The 24,099-nt window shown below is 61.9% G+C and overlaps 1 protein-coding gene and 1 pseudogene across 1 annotated transcript; one reads left to right on the forward strand and one right to left on the reverse strand.

Annotated features, from left to right (window-relative positions):
• Nucleotides 1-5,770: 5,770 nt before the first annotated feature.
• On the forward strand, nucleotides 5,771-16,613 carry LOC128827463 (sialic acid-binding Ig-like lectin 13; annotated as a pseudogene).
• Nucleotides 16,614-19,083: 2,470 nt separating this feature from the next.
• LOC128827527 (protein NKG7-like) lies at nucleotides 19,084-24,070 on the reverse strand. Its single transcript, XM_054011461.1, has 5 exons — nucleotides 24,008-24,070; nucleotides 20,457-20,665; nucleotides 20,121-20,267; nucleotides 19,786-19,920; nucleotides 19,084-19,207 (listed from the first exon to the last, which is right to left on the reverse strand). Exons 1-5 carry the CDS (start codon nucleotides 24,016-24,018, stop codon nucleotides 19,173-19,175), a joined length of 537 nt encoding a protein of 178 aa, XP_053867436.1. The 5' UTR covers nucleotides 24,019-24,070; the 3' UTR covers nucleotides 19,084-19,172.
• Between the last annotated feature and the right edge of the window lie 29 nt (nucleotides 24,071-24,099).

Consider the following 24,099-nt stretch of genomic DNA (forward strand, 5'->3'; position numbering starts at 1 on the left):
TGTGTTCCTGGGGCCGGGGCACTCCCGCTCCAGGTGTCCCCTCCACCCGCACGCCCAACACGCCCGCAGCCGCCGGGGTTCCCTCATCCCACGACTGCTTGAGGGCTCAGGCACCGTCTCGTTTCGGGGTGAGGTCCTCTGCCTCCAGCCCCGTAGGGACAGTCCCGTAGTACGTGTCTTCTCTGACCTCAGGCATAGCAAACCCTTGCCCCGGGCCCCCTGGCCCTGGTGCTCCGCGGCTCACGCCCTCCATGGTCTCCTTTAACCTCCCTCATGAGGAGTGTTCGCAGGGCCCACTGCCCCTCTGCCAGCTGGCCAACCTGCACTTGGAGGGCCCATACCACCTCCCACAATCCATCCTGGGTCTCTCGGACCCCTTCAGGCCATCAGCCCCCTTCTATGGGGGCGCTGACCCCGGGCCCCACCCCGGGACAACACCTGGAGTCTCCGCAAAGTCCACCCCGGTGTATGTAGGATCCATCGTCCCTGCTTGTCTCTGCACCACAATGTCCAGGCAACAGTCCCACAGTCCTTGCCCTGGCCCCTTGTGTCAGGGGCCGACCGCTTATGCCCACATTCTCCACCACTATGTAAGGGGTTGGACTCACCCCTGCGGCGCCTCCTGCTGGTCTCTTACAGGAATTAGCTCATTGACCCAGGAGCGCCCTCTGCAGGCCGGTGATCCACCTTACCACTGGCCCTGTGTCCCTCCTGAACCCTGGTGCCCTTTTAGCTGGGGTGCTGCCCCCTGGCAGTAACCCCTTTCTCTCAGGGTCTCCCCTCCCAGGGGAACCCCCACCCACTAACCTCACCTCGCCTCAGTATAAGGCAACTGCCAGTCACCATCTAGCCCCACTCCCTGGGGCAGACTGCAGTGTCAGCCACTCACCATCGGCAAGGTTGGGTCTGGACCTGCTGCCCCTCTCTGGAACCCAGTGCCTCTCTGGGGCCTTGGACAAGGCCCTGCAGCCTGGGGAGTTGCCAGCCCGGAGCTCCCCAGCCCCTCTGGCCTTTCCCCAGCCCTGCCTCACGCTAGGCACCCTGAGCGTCCCAGCAGCCAGGCCCTTCTCTCTCTGAAGGCAGAGAGAGACTGTGTGGGCTTCTGGCTCGCAGCCTCTTATAGGGACCAGCTGGGCCTGATTGGGGCATGGCCCCAGCTGTTACTGCCTTTCCCAGTTAGCCCAGGTTTTCCTTCCCAGCCTCAGCCCTCTCCCAGGGCTGGCTTTAACCCTTTCTGGGCCAGAGCAGGTGACCACCCTGCTACACTATAATATCTTAGGGTTACCATACGTCCGGATTTTCCCGGACATGTCCGGCTTTTGGGGGCTCAAATCCCCGTCCGGGGGGAAATCCCCAAAAGCCGGGCATGTCCGGGAAAATCGGGAGGCTCGGCCGGGGCCTCTTTGTGCGGGGCCGGGGGCATGGTGCCGGGCCGGGCCGGGAGCCGGGCCCGCGGGTCGGGGAGCCGGGCCGGGGTCGGGGAGCCGGGCCGGGCCTGCGGGTCGGGGAGCCGGGCCGGGGTCGGGGGGCTGGGGGCCGGGCCGGGGTCGGGAGGCCGGGCCCGTGGGGCTGGGAGCCGGGCCGGGCCCGCGGGTCGGGGAGCCGGGCCGGGATCGGGGGGCCTGGCCTGCGGGTCGGGGGGCCGGGCCCGCGGGTCGGGGAGCCGGGCCAGGGTCGGGGAGCCGGGCCGGGCCCGCGGGTCGGGGAGCCGGGCCGGGGTCGGGGGGCTGGGGGCCGGGCCGGGGTCGGGAGGCCGGGCCCGTGGGGCTGGGAGCCGGGCCGGGATCGGGGGGCCTGGCCTGCGGGTCGGGGGGCCGGGCCCGCGGGTCGGGGAGCCGGGCCGGGGTCGGGGAGCCGGGCCGGGCCCACGGGTCGGGGAGCCGGGCCGGGGTCGGGGAGCCGGGCCGGGCCCGCGGGTCGGGGAGCCGGGCCGGGGTCGGGGGGCTGGGGGCCGGGCCGGGGTCGGGAGGCCGGGCCCGTGGGGCTGGGAGCCAGGCCGGGCCCGCGGGTCGGGGAGCCGGGCCGGGATCGGGGGGCCGGGCCGGGGGGCTGGGGGCCGGGGGGCCGGGCCCGTGGGTCGGGGAGCCGGGCCGGGCCCGCGGGTCGGGGAGTCGGGCTGGGGTCGGGGAGCCGGGCCGGGGTCGGGGGGCTGGGGGCCGGGCCGGGGTCGGGAGGCCGGGCCCGTGGGGCTGGGAGCCAGGCCGGGCCCGCGGGTCGGGGAGCCGGGCCGGGATCGGGGGGCCGGGCCGGGGGGCTGGGGGCCGGGGGGCCGGGCCCATGGGTCGGGGAGCCGGGCCGGGCCCGCGGGTCGGGGAGTCGGGCTGGGATCGGGGAGCCGGGCCGGGGTCGGGGGGCCGGGCCCGCGGGGCTGGGAGCCGGGCCGGGATCGGGGAGCCGGGGGCCGGGCCCGCGGGGCTGGAAGCCGGGAGGTGCGCCGGGCCGCCAGGGGTGGTCAGCCGGGGCCGGCACCCCAAGGCCCGAGCCGACCCAGGCTGGAGCCACCGGGGGAGCCAGCCAGCCTGGGCTGAGCTGAGCTGGGCTGGGCTGGGCTGGGCCGCGCCTCCCCCCCCTTACCTGCTTCAGGCTTCCCGCGAATTAAATGTTCGCGGGAAGCAGGGGAGGGGGCGGAGACTTTGGGAGGGGGCGGAGTTGGGGCGTGGGCGGGGCTGGGGGCATGGGCGGGGCCCCCGGGAGTGTCCTCCATTAGGAGGGACAAAATATGGTAACCCTATAATATCTGGTTTCACTTCCTGCACCAGTAGCTCTAGTTCCTCCATTTTGTTACCTAGGCTCCTCGCATTGGTGTACAAACATCTTCATTTTTGCCATTTGGCTTCACTGACATTCTTTACCCGATTAGGCCCAGACATTCTACCGCCAGTATCACCTATTAGACTGGTATCTACACTGCCCTTCCTCCGTATGTCCATTCTCCTACCCACGGCTGTATCCTTTCTTACTTTGTTTTCTTCCCTCTCAATGTTAAATTCCAGCGTGGAGATTACGTGGACGTCTCCCAATCATCTCCCCCAAATTCCTAGTTTAAAGCTCTCTTCATCAGTTGCGCCAGCCTCCGTCCTAGAAGTCTTTTTCCCTCCTTACTCAGGTGAAGTCCATCCCGAGAGAACAGTCCTCTGTCCATGAATGCTTCCCAGTGGCCATACATCCCAAAGCCCTCCTTATAGCACCACTGCCTGAGCCATCTGTTCATCGCCAAAATCTTGTCACACCTTTGTTGCCCTTCTCTAGGAACAGGCAGAATCCCACTGAAGATCACCTGCGCCTCGATTTCCTTAAGCGTCTTCCCCAGCCTGCCATAGTCTCCCTTGATACGTTCCAGCGAGACTCTAGCCGTATCATTTGTTCCCACATGAAGGACAATCAGCGGATTCTTTTCTGCTCCCGTTAGGATCCTCTTCAGCCTCAGGTCCACATCCCGTATCTTAGCACCCAGCAGACAGCACACCCTTCTGTTCTCCGGATCAGCTCTAGTTACAGGCCTGTCTATTCTTCTCAGTAAGGAGTCCCCAATCACATAGACCTGCCTTTTCCTGGTGATGGTGCGATTCTCCAGTCTATCTCCTGCTCCCTCTGGCTGCAAATCCTCTCGATTTCTATTCACCCTTGCCATCCTCTGCAACCCATCCTGTATCCTCCTGGGGCTCATATTTGGTGTTGTTATCTCCATTGACTCTTCCCCTCTTCCCAAAGGACCAGCTGCTCTTCTCTTCTTCCTTGTCCTCTCGCCTTCAGCGACCACCTGCTGTGCCCCTTCTTCATTTTCCAACTCCGCAAACCTGTTCCGGAGCTCTATTTCTCCTTCCCTAGCCCGTCTTTTCCTCTGCCTGGTTCTCTTAGTCACATGCTTCCACTTTCCTCACCCAGCAGCCTCCCCTCAGAGTTCTTTGGTCCTGCTTCCATCTGCAAGTCGGAGCTTTTTCCTTCAGCCTCCTCATGTCTTTGCTCCATCATCTGCTCGAACCCCCTTCTAAACTCAACCAGAGTTTCCACCTGCATCTCCAGTCCTCGGATCTTTTCTTCCATCAGCTCTATCAGGCGGAACTTCATGCAGACGAAACTCTTTTCAGGTAACCCCTCCAGGATCATGTACATGCCACAGCTTCCACATCCATTGTGTCTTCCACTGTTGCCTCTATATCGGTCGTAGCCTTCCCTCCTAAAACCTGTTAGTCCGGGAAACACACACCAAACCACCACCACCCACAGCAAAACAAACCACATCGGGCACCAAAACACCCGCAGAACACAACCCCCTCCCTTCACTAGCCTGTGTATTCCTCTGCCTGCCTCTCTGAGTCTCCCCCGCAAACTCCCACTGAAACTCCCCTATTCACAGCTCTGTTGGCTCCTGTACCGCTGCAGCTGTCTATGCCGCTGCCTGACTGGCTGGCTACCGTTATAGGACCCCTAATCTGCTGAACATTATTGTCCCGCTGAAATACGGGTAGCAATGCTGTGGATGAAGTTATAAGATTCTACAGTACGATTGTTACTGTAATTCTGGGTAAGGCCCACGCACCAGTTTTTCAGAGACAAAGGCACACAGGCCCCAGACAGCTGTTAACGAGCCATTGTCCAGCTAGGATGGGGCGGGGAGAGCTATAAACAAGAAATGTACATTTCATCGCTGTGGCGGTTCAAATCCCACATCCACTGCTTGTCGCCTGCACCCCAGCTGCGGGACTCCTCAAAGAGGACAGCGGTATGAAAACAAGAGACAGTGCCCTGCGTTTTACCTCTCCTCTTCTTCCATGTGTCGACCGAAACCACCAGGAGACATCTGATGCCAATGAACTGAGGAAGGAGGGGGCCCCAGGCTGCAAGGACAGCCAGCCTGTGAAAGGAACTACTGCTTAGGATGCGACAAATCATGCTGGAGTGAATCAGGTTGTGTTAATATTCCCTCGACACCGGCGTGGGTGGGAACCGCAGTTGGGGACTCCAGGGCTGGGGCAGGACATTGGCCTTTGCTGAGCTGACGGACCCATCCGGCACCGGGAGCGGACAGAGCCATGCATGAGGCAGATCTCCAGCGGGGAGCTGGAGGGAGGCAGGGATCGAGCACTTGCTGGGGTCGCTCTGCAGTTTAATTCGTGAGTAGCCGGCTAGTGGCGCAAGCCACAGGCTGGAGGCTGGGTGTGGGCGGAGGCTGGAGTTGGGGGCACGTCGCCAGCAACGCAGCATCTTGGGCTGGAGGGGGGAGGGGACACGGCTGCTCCCCAGCCCAGCTCGCACCCCAGACAGCACCACCCCGGTCAGACGTGCACATTCCCAGCAGCTGGGGTGAAAACCAGAGCTGGGGTGTGGGAGGCCCAGGGGCTGAGCACACAGGCTGTGGGGGAGAGACGCAGAGACAGGGCACTGCCCCCAGCTCTGTGTGCACATGGCTGGGGGGCAGGCGGGACGCCGGACTAGAGGGGCCCGTGGGTCTGCGCTGTGTGGTGCCGGGCGGGTTTGGCAGGATGTGGTTTCCCTGTGGGAGGGGGGAGTTGCAGTAGCTGTGGTTTGGTGCCCGCTCAGCGCTGGGCTGGGTGCAGAATCACCCGGGCCCTCGGTAAGTACAGACAGACCCTGTGTGTGAGTCCCAGCCCCGCCCCGCTCTAACCACTAGACTCCAGTCCCCTCCCCGAGCCAGGGCTAGAACCCAGGAGTCCTGCCTCCCAGCCCCCCAGTGCTAACCACTAGATCCCACTCCCCTGCTCTGCTCAGTCATTTCCCCACCCTCTCTCCCACCAGCACCATGCAGCGATCTGGGACCCACTGAGAGCAGCAAATCACAGAGCCAGTGAGTCCCCGTCTGGAGCCGCGGAGCGGGAGGATGTGGGTGCCAGGAGCCAGCCAGATGCCCCCTTCCACCAAGCTCTGCATTGAAATCATCCTCGCACTGCTCTGCCAGGGTAAGAGAACAACAGCAGAGACACCTGGGCTGGCAGGAATCCCCCGAGCTGGGGAGAGAACCCAGGAGTCCTGGGTTCCAGATGCCTCCTGCTGTAAGCGTTGATACTGGTCAAATAAACTATGGTTTGGGGAAATAAAGGGGCTCTAGCAGAGGGGTGTGTGTGTGGAGTCCAGGGCTGGGCTAGCAGGGGCTGCGGGTTGGGAGCGAGGGGCACCGGCAAGGCTGTTGGGAGAATGTGATTTCAAAGCAGCATTTTCCCCAGGGATTGAAATGGGGGGGGGGGTGTTTGAAATCACAGGGGGTGAGGACTGAGGGGTGAGCCCGTGAGGGCGAAGCGGGGCTGAATGGCACCATGGTAACAACTGAGAAATATGTCACGGCCATTTTATTAGCTCTAACTCAGGCTGTAAAACCGTCACCCACATTAGAGCTGGCTACTCAAGCCTTCTATGAAGCACGACAGCTCCAGCCTCCTTGGCTTCTTGCTGTAAGTTTGCCCTTGTCGAATGAAGTCAGTTCCCCTTCGGAGGCTTCTCCTGTGCCCGGTTCTGCCAGGCCTTCACGGCAGGCTCCTTCCTTCCTGCTCCTGACCAGGCAGACGGCGACTCCCCCCAGAACACGGCGTTCTGTTCGGTGAGGAAAGAGGATTTCCCAGGTTAGACTAACTTGAACTTCAGTCCTGGAGCATCTTCTATTTTCATCCAGACGTTTGGGCTTTTCGGACTCTTGCTGAGAAAAAGAGTATGATGAAGACATTGAATTTATGGATTTTTAAATGTCTTTTCAAGATTCTGCAGCTCGTACTAGTTCTAGTTGAACAGATTACAGCATTGTAGGGCTGGAAGGGACCTCGAGAGGTCATCTAGTCCAGTCCCCTGCACTCATAGCAGGACTAAGTATTATCTAGACCTTCCCTGACAGGTGTTTGTCCAACCTGCTCTTAAAAATCCCCCATGATGGAGATTCCACAACCTCCCTAGGCAATTTATTCCAGTGCTTAACCACCCAGACAGTTAGGAAGTTTTTCCTAATGTCCAACCTAAACCTCTCTTGCTGCAATTTAAGCCCATTGCTTCTTGTCCTGTCCTCAGAGGTTAACGAGAACAATTTACCTCTCTCCTCTTTGTAACAATCTTTTATGTACTTGAGAACTGTTCTCATGTCCCCTCTCAGGCTTCTCTTCCCCAGAGTAAACACACCCATTTTTAAAAAAATTTTCCTCATGATCTATGACCTTTTTCTAGACCTTTAATCATTGTTGTTGCTCTTCTCTGGACTTTCTCCAATTTGTCCACATCTTTCCTGAAATGTGGCACCCAGAACTGGACACAATATCCAGTTGAGGCCTAATCAGCGCAGAGCAGAGCAGAGCAGAAGAATTACTTCTCATGTCTTGCTTACAACACGCCTGCTAATACAGCCCAGAACGATGTTTACCTTTTGTCAACAGTGTTACACTGTTGTGACGAACTGGGCCTGTTCTCACGGTGGTCTGTGAATGCGGACAGGGAAGTGTGCTGGAATAGTCTGCATTGCAGAATGGGATCTGCCCGAGGGCGCATACCTGAGTGTGTAACATGAGAACCCAGGAAGGGGTTGAAGGCGAGGCAACTCCTTAGCCCGGGAAACTGAACAAAGGCTGTGGGAGGGGTCGCAAAAGCAGAGTGCTGGAAGCAGGCTGGAAGGAGGCTGGAGAGATGGCTGGAAGGCAAAGATGGCTCTAACCCCCCAAAGGGGGGTGGGCTGGCATGCCCTGGGACCCCAAGCTGGACCTAACTGAGGGGGGCCCTGTTGTCTGTGCCTGCAAGACCTGTCTTGGACTGTATTCCTATCATCCAAATAAACCTTCTGCTTTACTGGCTGGCTGAGAGTCATGGTGAATCGCAGGAAGTCGGGGGTGCAGGGCCCTGAGTTCCCCAATAGTCCGTGACAACTGTTGACTCATATTTAGCTTGTGATCTACTATGACCCCCAGATCCCTTTCCACAGTACTCCTTCCAGGCAGTCATTTCCCATTTGTATGTGTGCAACTGATTGTTCCTTCCTAAGTGGAGTACTTTGCATTTGTCCTTATTGAATGTCATCCTATTTACTTCAGACCATTTCTCCAGTTTGTCCAGATCATTCTGAATTTTAATCCTATCCTCCAAAGCACTTCCAACCCCTCCCAGCTTGGTATTGTCTGCAAACTTTATAAGTGTACTCTTTATGCCATGATCTAAATCACTGATGAAGACATTGAACAGAACTGGACCCAGAACTGATCCCTGTGGGACCCCACTCATTATGTCCTTCCTGCATGACTGTGAACCACTGATAACTACTCTCTGGGAATGGTTTTCCAACCAGTTATGCAGCCACTTAGGTTTATTTGCCTAGTTTGTTTATAAGAAGGTCATGCGAGACAGTATCAAAAGCCTTATTAAAGTCAAGATGTACCACATCTACCGCTTTCCCCTATCCACAAGGCTTGTTACGCTGTCAAAGAAAGCTATCAGACTGGTGTGACAGGATTTGTTCTTGACAAATCCATGATGGCTGTTACTTATCACCCTATTGTCTTCCAGGTGTTTGCAAATTGATAGCTTAATTATTTGCTTCATTACTGTCCGGATCCTGGAGTTAAAACGGCCTCTGCAGTGTGTATAGGAGAGATTAGGGTTACACTTTTCTCTGAGCAAAGTTTGTACTCCACTGTGTCTTCCAGAGAAGTTTGCAGCTCCATCAAATGCAGAAGCAGCATCTCTTTGGGGTCCAATTGACAAGCTTTTATCTCTTCTGAGATGTGGGTTGTCAGAAATGGGGCCGATATGTGGTCTATAACCTGAACATCTAGAAGTGCATCTACTGGCCTCCCACGGCCATCAGGAGAACGTCCGCAGTCACTTCGTACGTGACACCCATTTGCACGGTGCATTTCTCAGCCATGTCTGCACGTTGTCTGACTGCGGAGAGAGTTCTTCACTTCCCAGCTCCTGCCTCTTTCACTGTTGCTCTGCTGTTTCTAGCCAGTCAGCTGCGTTTCTTGCAGAGAGATCGGGAGCGTTTGCCGGTCTTGTTCAAACCCAGCGTCCACATTCAGCGTTAGCAAGTGACAACGCACTTCACGCGGCCTCCCGTTGGGGTGTGACACAAACTGCGCTGTGTCTCCAGCATTAAGTGCTTCTAAATCTGCCTGTGCCCGTGACTGGCTCAGAGGTTTCCTGCAGACCAGACGCTTGGTGTTTTGCAGCCCTTTACTGGGCTCGTCAGCCCTGGCTTTGTGATGGGCCTGGCAAACCAAGCGTCTCCACTTTTGCCCGCTGTAGCAGCGAGACGCTTTCCTTCCGCGTAAGCTTTGTGGGCAGAGGTGCACCAGGGGCTTCCTTTGCACGGTCACTAAATGGGAAACGTTTGAGCGACAAACATGGAGAACAGCCCTTAGGTTGCGGTTTCTTCAGTAGGTAGCTTGGTTTGTGCTTCGGGCTGTTGGGACGTCGATAAACCACTTGAAGCTGCAGATGGCGGGTTGGTGCAGTTTGTTTCCTGGTATGTTCCTCCCCTTGGTTGGTTTCAACACTGGGGAGGGTTGGGGGATTTCAGGGTGGCTGCACCCCTCCTTGTGGGGGAGGGAAATCCCTGATACTGGACAAATAATTTATGGTTTGGGGAACTAAAGGGGTTCTGGCAGAGCTGTGGGGAGGGAGGAGCCAGGCCTGGGCTGGGAGGGGGCCGTAGTTCGGGAGTGAGGGGCACTGGCAGAGCTGTGAAGACCCAGGGCTGGGCTATCAGGGGGCTGTGGGACAGGAGTGAGGGGCAGCGGCAGAGCTGTGGGGAGAATGAGATGTGCAGGAAGCGGGGGCTGGTTAGTAAAAGTTCCCCTCACACAAGCCCTTGGCTCACAGCCCAAACCTGCTTCCTCTTTCACCAGCTAATAAACAGGGCCAGATTAACCTTTTGTGGGCCCAGTGCCGAACATATTTGTGGGCCCCCATAGGGGCAAAGGAGCATGGCCCGGGGAGGTGGGGGGGGGGGTCAGTCCCCAGAGTGAGGGGCCAGCCAGGGGCAATGGGGCAGCCCCGCTCCACCCAGCCCAGTGCAGGGCACTGTATACAAACTGGCTGTTCCTAGACGCACACTGGCCCACCCGGCCCTGTGCTGCCAGCGTGTTCCTTCCCTCGGGGGTGGGCCCAGGCTGGGCCACACAGCCCCCGACTCCCTATGCCCAGCAGCCCCCCTCCACAGTGTTAGCCAAATGGGCTCGTTTCCCCCTGGAGCTGCCCAATTACCCCAAGGAGGCACGGGAGTCTAGAAGACGGCTTCAATTTCTTTATTGATCAGTCGGCTGAGCGGGTGTCCCCCTCGACTCATGCCAGAGGGAGGAACACACCTTACAAGCGCAGAGCAGGCCTTTTTATACCCAGTAACAAACAACTTTCCGTGCATACATTCTGCTAACCTATGGAATTTTTAAATTCCTTTCTAGGGGTAAACAGGACACATCTGTTGGACTTCCTTGATTGATCGTTTTGTATATGTATAGGCGGAAGGCAGCTTCGCGGCACTTGTGGGGAGCGGCTGGGAAAATAGGCAAATAGTTGAACTTTGCTCTAACAACAGCCCCTCCACCACAAATGCACAGAGGCCTGCACCCCCCCCCCCCCGCGCGCAGCACCCCCACACACAGCCGCACCACTACTGCCCAATACACTTCCTCACAGCCCCCCACCACAACTACACAGCACCCCACTCAGACCCCCCACTGCCCAGCATCCCGACACACAGACCTCCCGCACCGCCCCTCAAGAGACCCCCCACTGCCCAGCATCCCGACACACAGACCTCCCGCACCGCCCCTCAAGAGACCCCCCACTGCCCAGCATCCCGACACACAGACCTCCCCCACTGCCCCCCAAGAGACCCCCCACTGCCCAGCATCCCGACACACAGACCTCCCCCACCGCCCCCCAAGAAACCCCCCACTGCCCAGCATCCCGACACACAGACCTCCCCCACCGCCCCTCAAGAAACCCCCCACTGCCCAGCATCCCGACACACAGACCTCCCCCACTGCCCCCCAAGAGACCCCCCCCACTGCCCAGCATCCCGACACACAGACCTCCCCCACCGCCCCTCAAGAGACCCCCCCACTGCCCAGCATCCCGACACACAGACCTCCCCCACTGCCCCCCAAGAGACCCCCCACTGCCCAGCATCCTGACACACAGACCTCCCCCACCGCCCCCCAAGAAACCCCCCACTGCCCAGCATCCCGACACACAGACCTCCCCCACTGCCCCCCAAGAAACCCCCCCCACTGCCCAGCATCCCGACACACAGACCTCCCCCACCGCCCCTCAAGAGACCCCCCACTGCCCAGCATCGCGACACAAAGACCTCCCCCACCGCCCCTCAAGAGACCCCCCACTGCCCAGCATCCCGACACACAGACCTCCCCCACTGCCCCCCAAGAGACCCCCCACTGCCCAGCATCCTGACACACAGACCTCCCCCACCGCCCCCCAAGAAACCCCCCACTGCCCAGCATCCCGACACACAGACCTCCCCCACTGCCCCCCAAGAAACCCCCCCCACTGCCCAGCATCCCGACACACAGACCTCCCCCACCGCCCCTCAAGAGACCCCCCACTGCCCAGCATCCCGACACACAGACCTCCCCCACTGCCCCCCAAGAGACCCCCCACTGCCCAGCAGCCCCCTTCCACCTCCAGAGACCCACTCCCTCACACGCTGCCCCCTGACCACTCACCGGCCCTGCTGCAAGGGGCCGGCGTCTGCCAGGCTGAGCTGGCAGTGTGGCCGAGGCCGGTCCAGTGCCAGGGCGGGGAATCACTCCGGCCTCTCGGGACTGGCACGATCAGCCATGCCAGGGTCTGCCGTCACCCTGGCCAGACTCCCTCAGGACCCCTCTGCCTGGAGACAGGGTGTCCATACGTCCCCATTTGGCCGGGACAGGTCCCTTTTTAAGCTCTGTCCTGACCGTCCTGACTTCTCTGACAAAAACGGGCATTTATCCTGTTTGCTCTCACCAGCCGATCAGTTGGCGAGAGCCAATGAACAAATGCCCAGTTTACCAGAAAAGTCCGGTGCGCCCCCCTAGCGGGGTGTGGAGAAACGTGTGTGTGGGGGGTGGCGACGCGAGGGGTCAGGCAGCAGGGCTTGGGGGGTCAGCCCCAGCCAGAATGGATGGGGGGGGGGGTTAGGGGCCAGCCCCTGGCAGTGGTGTGGGGAGCTGGGGCAAGGGAGGGGTCAGCCCCAGATCCTGGCAGCGGCATGCGGATCTTGGAGAGGGGGGGGCAGCCCCTGCCTGCGGCGTGGGGAGCAGTGGGGGAGGGGTCAGCCCCAGTGGTGGGGGTTGGGGTGTGGGGTCTGGCCAGGAGTTGGGGTGCAGAAGGGGGCTCAGGACTGGGGGTGCAGGGTCTGGGTGGGAGTTAGGGTGCAGGAGCAGGCTGGGGGTTGGGGTGCGGGGTCTGGCCAGGAGCTAGGGTAAGGGAGGGGGCTCAGGGCTGGGGCAGGAGGTTGGGGTGTGGAGCGCTTACCCAGGGCAGCTCCCATTTGGTGTGAGGGGTGCAGGTAGGGATGGGGGTGCTGCAAGAGCTCCCATTTGGTGCTCAGGGTGGGGGTGGGGATGTGGGGGGTGCAGGAGTCAGGGCAGGGGGCTGGGGGTGTGGGCTGGTGTCATAGGGGTGCTCCCAGCCCCCAGCCTCCCACCCCACCCCCTGCCCTGAGCATCTCACAGTGGGGGGGGGTATGGGTAGGGGGAGTGCGGGGGCCCTGCCTTTGCTCCATCCTCCCCCAATTCCATCCCGCACCCCAAGCCCCCCACCCCCTGCCTCTTCTCTGCCTCCTCCCCCTCCCTCCTGGAGCGCCGGCAAACAGCTGTTTGGCGGCGGGGAAAGCGGAGGAGGGGGAAGCTTGGCTGCTGGTGGGTGTGGGACAGAGGCGGGGGGGAAGGAAGAGCTGGTCGTGCTTTCGGCTGCAGCCCAATCAGAGCGGGCCGGGCCGGGGCCCCTTTGGAGCCTGGGCCCGGTGCCATCGTAAACCCGGTACTGCTAATAAAGGCAAATATTGACCCACCCGAGAAATCGAGTCTCGTTATCAGAGCCGGCACCCGTCAGTGACTTGGAAACGTGCCCCCTTACTCTAATCAATAGCCCTCTACTCCCCTCCTAGAGCCAGGAGAGAACCCAGGAGTCCTGGCTCCCACTCCTCCCCCCCCCAACTCTAACCACTAGATCCCTTGTTGGTGTCTTTTTATTCTCTCACCCCACAGAAGGACAGAGGGGCACTGGCAGAGCTCTGTGTGGGGGCTGGGGTGGATTGGGGGGGCTGCGGGTCAGGACTGAGGGGCACTGGCAGAACTCTGTGTGGGGGCGGGGGTGGATTGGGGGGGCTGCGGGTCAGGACTGAGGGGCACCGGCAGAACTCTGTGTGGGGGTGGGGTGGATCTAGGGGGACTATGGGTCGGGATTGAGGGGCACCGGCAGAGCTCTGTGTGGGGGTGCGGTGGATTGGGGGGCTGTGGGTTGGGATTTAGGGGCACTGGCAGATCTCTGTATGGGGGTGGGGGTGGATCGGGGGGGCTGAGGACTGAGGGGCACTGGCAGAGCTGGTCTGTTTCCCCTGCAGGTCGGCTCTGCCAGGCGCCCGTCTATCAGATCCAGGTCCCGTCCCGCGTCACGGCCCAGCAGGGTCTTTGCGTCCTGCTCCCCTGTAATTTCATAGCCAACTTCAACTCCTCCGGGTTCGCCTACAAATACTGGTTCCTGAAGGACGACGACAGGGACACCAGTCTGGCCGTGGCCACCACAGATCCCGGCAGGGCCCTGAGGGAGCCTGGGGGCCGGATCAGGCTGGTGGGGGATGCCCCGGACAACTGCTCCCTGCTCATCAGCGATGTGAGAGCTGGAGACAGGGCCCGCTACTACTTCCGCTTCCAGAAGGGAGACTTTAAATACACCTACCATAAGACCCAGCCGCTGGTGGATGTGACAGGTGAGGCCGGGGGGCCCTGGAGAGCTCAGCAGGATTAACTCTGCTTATACCCAGTGGTGGGGAGTTCCACTGGTTAATCCCACTAATACCCAGGGGCAGGGAGTTCCAGGGATTAACCCCAGTAATTCCCCATTGAGTTGAATTTTAATGGTGTCGCCTGCTTAGAGCTGACGGAGCCGCCGGTGCTGGGGGTCCCTGAGGTGCTACTCTCCGAACAGCTGGTAAATGTGACCTGCCAGGCTCCAGGGACCTGCTCTGGGACCCCTCCGCAAATCACCTGGTCAGGGGGGTTTGACTACACAGCCAGGAACGTCTGGGTCGCCCTGGCGAACGGCAGCGTATCCTATAGCTCCGTGCTCAGCTTCACGCCAGCCCCGGGGGATGACGGCAAAGAGCTCGTCTGCACTGTCACGTACCCCGCCGTAGTTGGGGTCTGCACCCGCAGAGCCGTCCGGCTCCAGGTCCACTGTGAGTGACCCCATCCAGCTCCAGCGGGGGGAGGGGGGGGAGGTCTAATGGAAGGAGTTGTGTTGAGATCCAGGACTCCTGGGTTCTATCTCTGGCTATGGGAGAGGCATGGGGTCTAGTGGCAAGGGTTGGGTTGAGAGCCAGGACTCCTGGGTTCAATCCCTGTCTCTGGGAGTGGCGTGGGGTCTAGTGGCAGGGGTTGGGTTGAGAGCCAGGACTCCTGGGTTCTATTGGGGGGGTGGGCTGAGAGCCAGGACTCCTGGGTTCTATCTCTGGCTCTGGGGGGGCGTGGGGTCTTGTGGCCGGGGGTGGGCCGAGAGCCAGGACTCCTGGGGTCTATAGGAGGGCACTGGGGTCCCAGCAGGCAAATCCCCCCCACACATCTCATGGCCCGTTGCAGACCCGCTGGAGCTGCTGCCACAGGGGAACTGCACGGTGCGGGGCCACAGACCCAGGGGAGCGGCCACGTGTCACTGCGCGGCCGAGGGGAACCCCCTGCCCCGCCTCAAGTGAGGCTTGCCCAACCGCACCCTCCCTGGGGACTTCGAGGGCCCTGAGCTGCGAGCAACTGTGGGCGTGGGTCCCGGCCGTGAGCGGGGAGCTGTGGGGCCCAGCCGGGGCCCTAGCCAACATGTCCTGCGCTGCCACCAACGCCCATGGGCAGAGCCAGGCCGTGCTGACCGTTGTGACTGCAGGGACCGGGGACCGGTGGGGGCTGGGCATGGGATCCAGTTTTGCCATTAGCTAAAAGCAGTGGCCTGTTCATCTTCAGGCAGAGATGTATATGTGAGGAAATACGGTGCTATGTGCCAGCCACTCAGACAGATGGCAACTCACGTATAAGTCACACAGTCCCCACCTGCCCCCTTTCACCTCTGTGCCTCCCTGGAGAGGTGGGGAAGAGGGCTCAGTCTCCATGGCTAGGCCAGCCCTCGGCCGCTCTCCCGCTCAGGAGACCCTCCCCCTACGCCGTACCCATCAGTTCATTACAAGCCCTGTAGGGCCGTTCGCTGCCCAGCCGATCCCACCTCTCACACCAGCTGTTGGTTTGCAGCGGGCTTCTCCCGGACACTCGTGGTGGCCTCGGTGGCTGGTGGGAGCCTCGTGCTGGTTGGTGCCAGGGCTGCAGTGGCCTGGAAAGTCATGAAGGGAAGGTGAGACTCGGGCGGGACCAGGGAAGGATCTGGTGGGAACTGTAGCCTGGAATGGGGGAAAAAATGGATCCCCCAATATCAAATATCACTTCTTGGAAGCATGAAATTCCACCTGCTGCCCCTCAATCCGGACCCACAGCCCCCTGGTGTGCCAGCCCTGGACTTGCTCCCCCAGCTCTGCTGGTGCCCCTCACTCCCGACCCACAGCCCCTGCTAGCCCAGCCCTGGGCTCCCCCCACATGCAACTCTGCTGCTTTGGGATGGCGGTGCGGTGGGCGGATATTGGGATAGATGGATCCATGGGTCTCATTGGGGCAGGAGGGAGGAGGCGGGACACCAGGCTAGATGGGCCTAGAGGCAGGATGTTGATGATGGTTTCACCCCAGGCAGGGCAGCGCGGGCCCTGCCAGGGCCGGACGGTGCCAAGGGACCGGAGACAGGCAGGTCTGTAACTCCGATCAGCAGCCAGTGTCTATGGCGCCCTCCCACAGACAGGTGGGTTCCCAGCCCTCCAGCGGCTTATCCCAGACCCCCCCCGGTACCTACCCCATCCCCCACCCTGATGAGATCCCCCTCCCCCGCTCCCAGAATCCCCCTCTGCTGGGATTTCCCCCCTACAGCACCCCCCAATGGCATCCCCTCCCATCCTTTCCCCTGGGCATGGCGGACACTTCTCCCAGCTAACCCGATCTCTCCCCACACAGGACAGCATCGGTGAAGGGGGAGCCCTTGAGAAGAAAGGGAGAGGAAGAAGAGGAGGAGGAGGAGGAGGAAGATGCTACAGGGAGAGAGGTGACAGGGAACAATTCACAGAAGAAAACATCTACGCCAACATCTAAAGCCAGAGAGGGGGACAGGGTCACTGCAGGGAGTGAGCTAAAGAGAGACTGGTGTCAGAGGTGGGATAGCCGGCCTGCCTTGTGGCTAAGGTGCTAGCCTGGGACGCTGGACACCTGGGACCTATTCCCAGCTTTGCTACGGAATGCCTTTGTGACCCTGGGCAAGTCCCACCCCCCTCTGTGCCTCAGTTTCTCAGCTGTAACATGGGGAGTATATCACTGCATTTGGCTACTTACACTGTGAGCTTGTTGGAGATGGTCTCTCGCTGTGTGTGGGCAGCGCCTGGCACAACGGGCCCTGATCTCAGCTGGGGCAGGGACTGTCCTTGGCTGTGTCTGGGTTGCGCTCCTCTCCCCCCATCTCAGCTGGGGGCCACTCTGCTCATGCACCTGAGAGGCAGCTACTGCTCCAGACAGAGTTCTGTGGAGCAGGTCGGCCTGTGTTAACCCTTTCACTGCTGCAGCTAAATAAAAGCCATTCCCAGCTCCTCCCCGGGCTGAAGAGTTTTATGTTGCCTCGGTTTCCCTCAGGGGTTCCCCTCGCTCTTCGAGCCGCTCAGCTGTGGCTGGACACTCACCACCCAGGCCCAGGGGTACGAAAGTACTGGGAAGAGGGTCATGATAAACAATGCCTGGTGCTGAGATGCAGCCACCTCTGGGGTGGGACAGCCGGGGACAGCCGCACAGCAATGCCACGTGGCTCGCCCGGTTCTGAGATGCAGCCACCTCTGAAGTGTCGCGATTAGAATGGGGAGGGGGAGGAGCCAGGACTCCTGGGTTTTCTCCCTGGCTCCGGGAGGGGAATGGGGTTTAGTGGGTTAGAGCGGGGGAGGGGGGGAGCTGGGAGCCAGGACTCCTGGGTCCAATTCAGTAACTACGACGACAGGCTCATGACTTTAAAAACCACATTTAATGTCCAGTAACAAAAAGACACAGCAGCAAATGGAGGAATAAATACAGCGGGTGCAGGGCAGGGGGTGAGAGGCAGCAGTGCTGGGGGAAAGGGGGAGTCTGGGCTTTGCCCCACTCCCTCCCTCCCCACAAACCCCATCCCCCATCCCTTCAGTCCTCCCCCACCCCTCCAGCTCTCCCCACACACCCCGCCCCCTTCCTCCAGCCCTCCCCACCCATCCCAGCCCTCTCCCCACCCTCCATCCACCCTCCCCACACACCCTGCCCCATCCCTCCCCACACACACCCCATCCCACTCCCCCATCCATCCTGCCCACTCCCCATCCATCCTCCCCACCCCCATCCCATACCTCCCCCCACCCATCCGTTCCTCCCCACATGCCCCACCCCATCCCTCCTTCCGCATTCACACACCCTCCACCCCTCCCCACACCCCATCCATCCGTCCGGCCATCCTCACACACACTCCTCCATCCACCCCTCTCCACATGCCCTGCCCCATCCCTCCATCCGTCCCACACACTCCCATCATCCATCTAGCTGGATCCATCTGTGGAGCTTGTCACGGATGCCCGGATCGTGCCCACTCTTGGCCCCGTATAATCCCTGGGGGGAACCCCCTTCAGTGTGACAGCCCTTCTCGGGGGTCCATTCTCTCTCATGGTTAGGCCCCTCCACCTCCTGGAACCGCACCTCTCTGAGCCTTCGCACGTCTGTCTCTGCCGGGGGCCCCCTCAGAGAGTCCACTCTCTCTGGACCCCGGGGCCTCCACTCCCAGAGGGAATAATGCCACCCTGTTCTCTAGCCCGGAGCGACTCTCAGCCAGTGTAAAACAGGAGGTTTATTGAGCATCTGAACCCAGCACAGGAAACTCTCAGGGCCTCAGGCCTGGCCTCCCTCAGCACAGCACATCCCACTCTCCCCTGCATCCAGGTGGGCTCTGTCTTCTCCCCCTCTCCAGCCCAGAGCCCCCCTGCTTCCCAGTTCGGCATTTGATATCACTGGCCTCAAGCCCCCTCTCTGTCCTTGGTCTTCTCTCCAGGTAAACAGGGTCGCATGGGCCTCCTCTCCCCTCTTCTGTCCTCTGGCCCCTCTGGCTGGAACTGATCGGTCAGGTCACCAGGGTCCTCTCCCCGCAGCCCATTGTCCTTCCACCGGCCAGAACCGGCTGCGACTCCCGAGCTGGGCCTCCCGGTCACCAGGTCACCAGTCGCTGGGGTCTCCATTCTCCAGCCATTGGCCGGGGTCCCAAGTTCCCTCGCTGGTCCCCTGTAACAACAAACTCCCTCTCCCATCACCTCGTTAAACCAGTAACACCCAGGGAAACTGAGTCCCACCTCCTCTACATGCAAACCATTGGAAAACCAAGGAAAAAACAAGAAAATCCCCCACTTCGTCAAAGGCAGCTTATTGTGGGGCTGCACGTCTCTGTGAGTAATTATGGTAACTAGGCCATTGCTCAACCCTGAGCCAGCCAGATTCTGCGCCCCGCCCCCACACACACTCCCTGGATGGGAGCTGGCGCCCCCTAGAGGGGAAAGGCCCCATATCCCATTCCCTGCCCAGCAGCAGTCCTGGCTCCCAGACCCCCGGCTCTAAGCCCCAGACCCCACTCCCCTGCCGGAGCTGGGGAGAGAACCCAGGAGTCCTTTGATGGACATGTGAGGGGAGACGCGGGGGGGGGGGGAATAAATTACCAGAGAGGAGTCTTTGAGAACAGGATCTTTAATCTCCACGGAATAAGGGCGGGGGGGGGGGGTGGCAGAAGTTTCCGTGGTAGGGAGGGGCAGGGCTCATTGCTGGTCCCAGGACGCTGCAGGCTGTGTCCGGCCTGCATGGCTCCCGGCCCCATCCCCGGGGCCAGCACGGGCCCCCCACTCGGCTCTAGGAGGATTGGTGGGCGACCAGCATCACCACACCTGGGGGAGAGAAGAGAAATGGGCTCAGAGCAGCAATGGGACCAATGGGAGCATCATCTACTGGTACGCAGCACCCCACCCCAGAGGTGGCTGCATCTCAGCGCCAGGCGAGGGGTCCCTGTATAACCAGCCCTCGTGCCCCACCCCAGAGGTGGCTGCATCTCAGCGCCAGGCAAGGGGTCCCTGTATAACCAGCCCTCGTGCCCCACCCCAGAGGTGGCTGCATCTCAGCGCCAGGCAAGGGGTCCCTGTATAACCAGCCCTCGTGCCCCACCCCAGAGGTGGCTGCATCTCAGCGCCGGGCGAGGGGTCCCTGTATAACCAGCCCCCGTGCCCCACCCCAGACGTGGCTGCATCTCAGCGCCGGGCGAGGGGTCCCTGTATAACCAGCCCCCGTGCCCCACCCAAGAGGTGGCTGCATCTCAGCGCCGGGCGAGGGGTCGCTGTATAACCAGCCCCCGTGCCCCACCCAAGAGGTGGGTGCATCTCAGTGCCGGGCGATGGGTCCCTATAAAACCAGCCCCCGTGTCCCACCCCAGAGGCAGCTGCCTTTTGACACTCCCCAATGTTGCACTCACCAGTGATGAGGAAGAGGGGGAAGGAGGCCCAACCGAGGCCGAAGGACCAGCCGAAGGTGACTTGGCCCGACGGGACATTCACGGCCCCAGCAAACTCCCCTGTGAACACGGCCAGCGCGATCATGGTACAGAGCCCTGGGGCAAAGGGAACAGCAAGGACACCCCTCAGTGCAGCCCACGCTCAGTCCCAGCCCCTGCCCAGTCCCACCACCAGGGGGAGCTGCCAGAGCCCAGGGCAGGATTCGGGGATGGGGGAGGCTGGGGCTCGGTTCCCCTCGGCTGGCTGTAGCGGGCGGAGGGGGGGAGATGAGTTCCTGGGAGAAGGGGGGACGTACCTGCGCTGAAGCTGCCCAGGAAGGAGAGCAGGGTCAGAGCTAAGGAGCCGAGGTGGGAGCGCAGGAACGAGGCGAGGAGAGCGAAGGAGGAGAGAAACCCCGCGATCACGCCCAGCAGTGTGAAAGCCCTGGTGACCTTTAAAGAGACTGTAGCAAAGGATTGGGTTAAATAAACAACACTGCACTGAACTGGTTAGAGAACCCAGGAGTCCTGACACCCAGCCCCCCTGCTCTAACCACTGGCCCCCACTTTCCTCCCACAGCCAGGGACAGACCTGCCCGATGGTGCTGGTTGGTGGCAGCGCTGGGTTCCCTGGTGGAGCCGGGGGCCCTTACCTGATGCTGAAGAAATTTGTTCACACACCGAATTCTGGCAGCTCTTCCACAGCCCCTCATGGAGGGACCCGAGGCGGCTGGTGGCCACCAGCCAGTGGTCGGAGCCCAGGGCCACCAGCAGCAGCAGGAGGCTGAGCAGGGCCAGGACGGTGCTGAGGATCCGGGGAGACGCCATCGTGTGGGGGGCAGCGCTGGGATCCGGGAAGCACCTGGGGGTGGGGAATGAGTCAGGGGCAATCCCGGCCCACAGCAGGGCTAAGCCAGAGCCCTGGGGCCTGGGCCTCAGGCAGCTCCACAGATGGATCCAGTTGGATCAGTGATGGGTGTGTGGGGGACAGCTGGAGGGATGGGGCGGGGCGTGTGGGGAGGGTGGGTGGATGGATGGGGTGTGTGAGGGGAGGGATGGGATGGGGGGTGGGGTGGGGAGAGGTGGATGGGGTGGGGTGTGTGGGGAGGGATGGGATGGGGTGGGGAGGGGAGGGAAGAAGGGAGGGATGGGGGTAGGGTGGGGAGAGGTGGATGGGGTGGGGCGTGTGGGGAGGGATGGAGTGCGGGGGTGGGGAAGTAGGAGGGGAGGCATCGGGTGTGGGGGGTGTGGGGAGAGGTGGATGGAGTGGGGCATGTGGGGAGGGATGATTTGAGGGGGAGGAAGGAAGGGAGGGATGGGGTGGGGTGTGTGGGGGGATGGATGGGATGGGGGTGGGGAGGAAGGAAGGGAGGGATGGGGTGAGAGGCTTGTGGGAGGGATGGGGGGTAGGATGGGGAGAGGTGGATGGGGTGGAGTGTGTGGGGAGGGATGGGATGGGGTGGGGAGGGAGGAAGGGAGGGATGGGGGTAGGGTGGGGAGAGGTGGATGGGGTGGGGCGTGTGGGGAGGGATGGAGTGCGGGGGTGGGGAGGTAGGAGGGGAGGCATGGGGTGTGGGGGGCGAGGGGAGAGGTGGATGGAGTGGGGCATGTGGGGAGGGATGGGATGGGGGGAGGAAGGAAGGGAGGGATGGGGTGGGGTGTGTGGGGGGATGGATGGGATGGGGGTGGGGAGGAAGGAAGGGAGGGATGGGGTGAGAGGCTTGTGGGAGGGATGGGGGGTAGGATGGGGAAAGGTGGATGGAGTGGGGCATGTGGGGAGGGATGGGATGGGGGGAGGAAGGAAGGGAGGGATGGGGTGGGGTGTGTGGGGGGATGGATGGGATGGGGGTGGGGAGGAAGGAAGGGAGGGATGGGGTGAGAGGCTTGTGGGAGGGATGGGGGGTAGGATGGGGAGAGGTGGATGGAGTGGGGCATGTGGGGAGGGATGGGATGGGGGGAGGAAGGAAGGGAGGGATGGGGTGGGGTGTGTGGGGGGATGGATGGGATGGGGGTGGGGAGGAAGGAAGGGAGGGATGGGGTGAGGTGTGTGTGGGAAGGGGTGGGTGGATGGGGGGTGTGGGAAGGGCTGGAGGGGAGGGGTGGGTGGATAGGGTGGGGGGTGTGTGGAGAGGGATGGGATGCGGGTGGGGAGGGAGGAGGGGAGGGGTGGGTGGATGCGGTGGGGTGGGGTGCGTGGGGAGGGACAGGCTAAGGCTCCCAAAGGGGTGCTCTGGGGGGCTGGGCACCTGCCATTCAGGGGTCCTGTGGGGGGTCTCTGTGAGGGAGTGGGTGGGGGGGAGGGGCCCTGTGCCAGCTGGTCCCAGCAAGGGGGAAGAGGAACGGAAGGGGGAGGAAGTGGAAACCTGACACCAACTAACCCTGTGCTATGGGGCGGGGGGGGGGGGCAGAACCACACCCAAATCACAGCCAGAGAGAGGGAGGGTGAGAGAGGGGTGTGTCTGGGGACGGCTGGACAGAGCCCTGTGTGAGGGGACGGACGGACAGATGGACAGGGGGCATACGAGGGGCTGGCTGGACGGACGGATGAAGAGGTGTGAGAGGGGATGGGTGGGTGAACGGACGGTTGGAGCCGTGTGTGAGGGGATGGACGGACAGATGGACAGAGGGGCATACGAGGGGCTGGCTGGCTGGATGGATGAAGAGGTGTGAGAGGGGATGGGTGGGTGAACGGACGGTTGGAGCCGTGTGTGAGGGGATGGACGGACAGATCGACAGAGGGGCGTACGAGGGGCTGGCTGGACGGACGGATGAAGAGGTGTGAGAGGGGATGGGTGGGTGACTGGACGGTTGGAGCCGTGTGTGAGGGGACGGATGGACAGATGGATGGAGGGGTGTACGAGGGGCTGGCTGGACGGACGGATGAAGAGGTGTGTGAGGGGACGGATGGACAGATCGACAGAGGGGCGTACGAGGGGCTGGCTGGACGGACGGATGAAGAGGTGTGAGAGGGGACAGCTGGAGGGTGGGGATGTTTGGGGATGGCCAGATGGAGGCAGGGGTTTGGGGCTGGCTGGCCAGGGAGGTGTATGAGGGGATGGATGGACAGACGTACAGAGGAGTGACTGGGGATGGATGGACGGAGGGTGGGTACGTCTGCGGATGGAGGTGGGGCTTTGGGGACGGATGGACAGAGGGGTGTATGGGAATGGATGGAGGGTGGGTATGTTTGGAGCTGGCTGGCTGGGGCTGTGTGAGGGGAAGGACCAGACGGATGGAGCCGTGTGGGGGGGATGGATGAAGGGGTTTGGGGCTGGCTGGACAGAGAGGTGTGTGAAGGGATGGCTGGACGTACGGACGGAGGAGTGTGTGTGTATGGGGGGGATGGCTGGAGGATGGGTATGTTTGCAGATTGAGGACCGTGGGGGTTGGGGGCTGGCTGGACGGGGCCATGGGGGGTTGGGGCTGGCCGGACGAGGTGGAGGGGCTGGCTGGACAGGGCTGTGGGGGTTGGCTGGACGGGGCCATGGGGGGTTGGGGCTGGCTGGACGGGGCCATGGGGGGTTGGGGCTGGCCGGACGAGGTGGAGGGGCTGGCTGGACAGGGCTGTGGGGGTTGGCTGGACGGGGCCGTGGGGGGTTGGAGCTGGCCGGACGAGAGGGGGAGGGGCTGGCTGGCTGGGGCCGTGGGGGTTGGGGGCTGGCTGGAAGGGGCCGTTTGGGGTTGGGGCTGGCCGGACGAGTGGGGGGGGGTGCTGGCTGGAAGGGGCCATTTGGGGTTGGGGCTAGCAGACGAGGGTGGGGGAGGGCTGGCAGGACAGGGCTGTGGGGTCTTGGGGCTGGCCAGACAGGGCCATGGGAGGTTGGGGCTGGCCGGATGAGGTGCGGGGCTGGCTGGACAGGGCTGTGGGGGATTGGCTGGAAGGGGCCGTTTGGGGTTGGGGCTGGCTGGACGAGGGGGTGGGGGGTTGACTGGATGGGGCCAGGGGGGTTGGGGGCTGGCTCGGAGGGGCCGTTTGGGGTTGAGGCTGGCCGGACGAGGGGGGGAGGGGCTGGCTGGATGGGGCCGGCTGGACGGGGCCGTGGGGGTTGGGGGCTGGCTGGAAGGGGCCGTTTGGGGTGGGGGCTGGCTGGACGAGGGCGGGGGAGCTGGCGGGACGGGGTTGTGGGGCCAGACACTTGGGTGCCCAGGCACTCCAGGCTGTCCTGGGGTAAATGAACCCCCCCATCCCGAGCGCCCCCCTCACCTGCTCCGCATCGCCTGCTCCCTCGCAGGGTTTGCTCCGGCTCCAGCCCTGACCCACCATGGGGCCTCTTGCTCCCGGGTGGCTTCCTGGGA

Source organism: Malaclemys terrapin, chromosome 21 (assembly GCF_027887155.1).
Source record: "Malaclemys terrapin pileata isolate rMalTer1 chromosome 21, rMalTer1.hap1, whole genome shotgun sequence".
In the NCBI taxonomy this organism is placed as follows: Eukaryota; Metazoa; Chordata; order Testudines; family Emydidae; genus Malaclemys; species Malaclemys terrapin.

Bases quoted from the DNA above. Each gene is read 5' to 3' on its own strand.
- LOC128827527 (XM_054011461.1), bottom strand. The intron at 20,268-20,456 runs GTAAGGGCCCCC...CCTTTGCTACAG, and splicing joins ACAAATTTCTTCAGCATCAG to TCTCTTTAAAGGTCACCAGG. The intron at 19,921-20,120 runs GTACGTCCCCCC...CCTTTGCCCCAG, and splicing joins CCTGGGCAGCTTCAGCGCAG to GGCTCTGTACCATGATCGCG.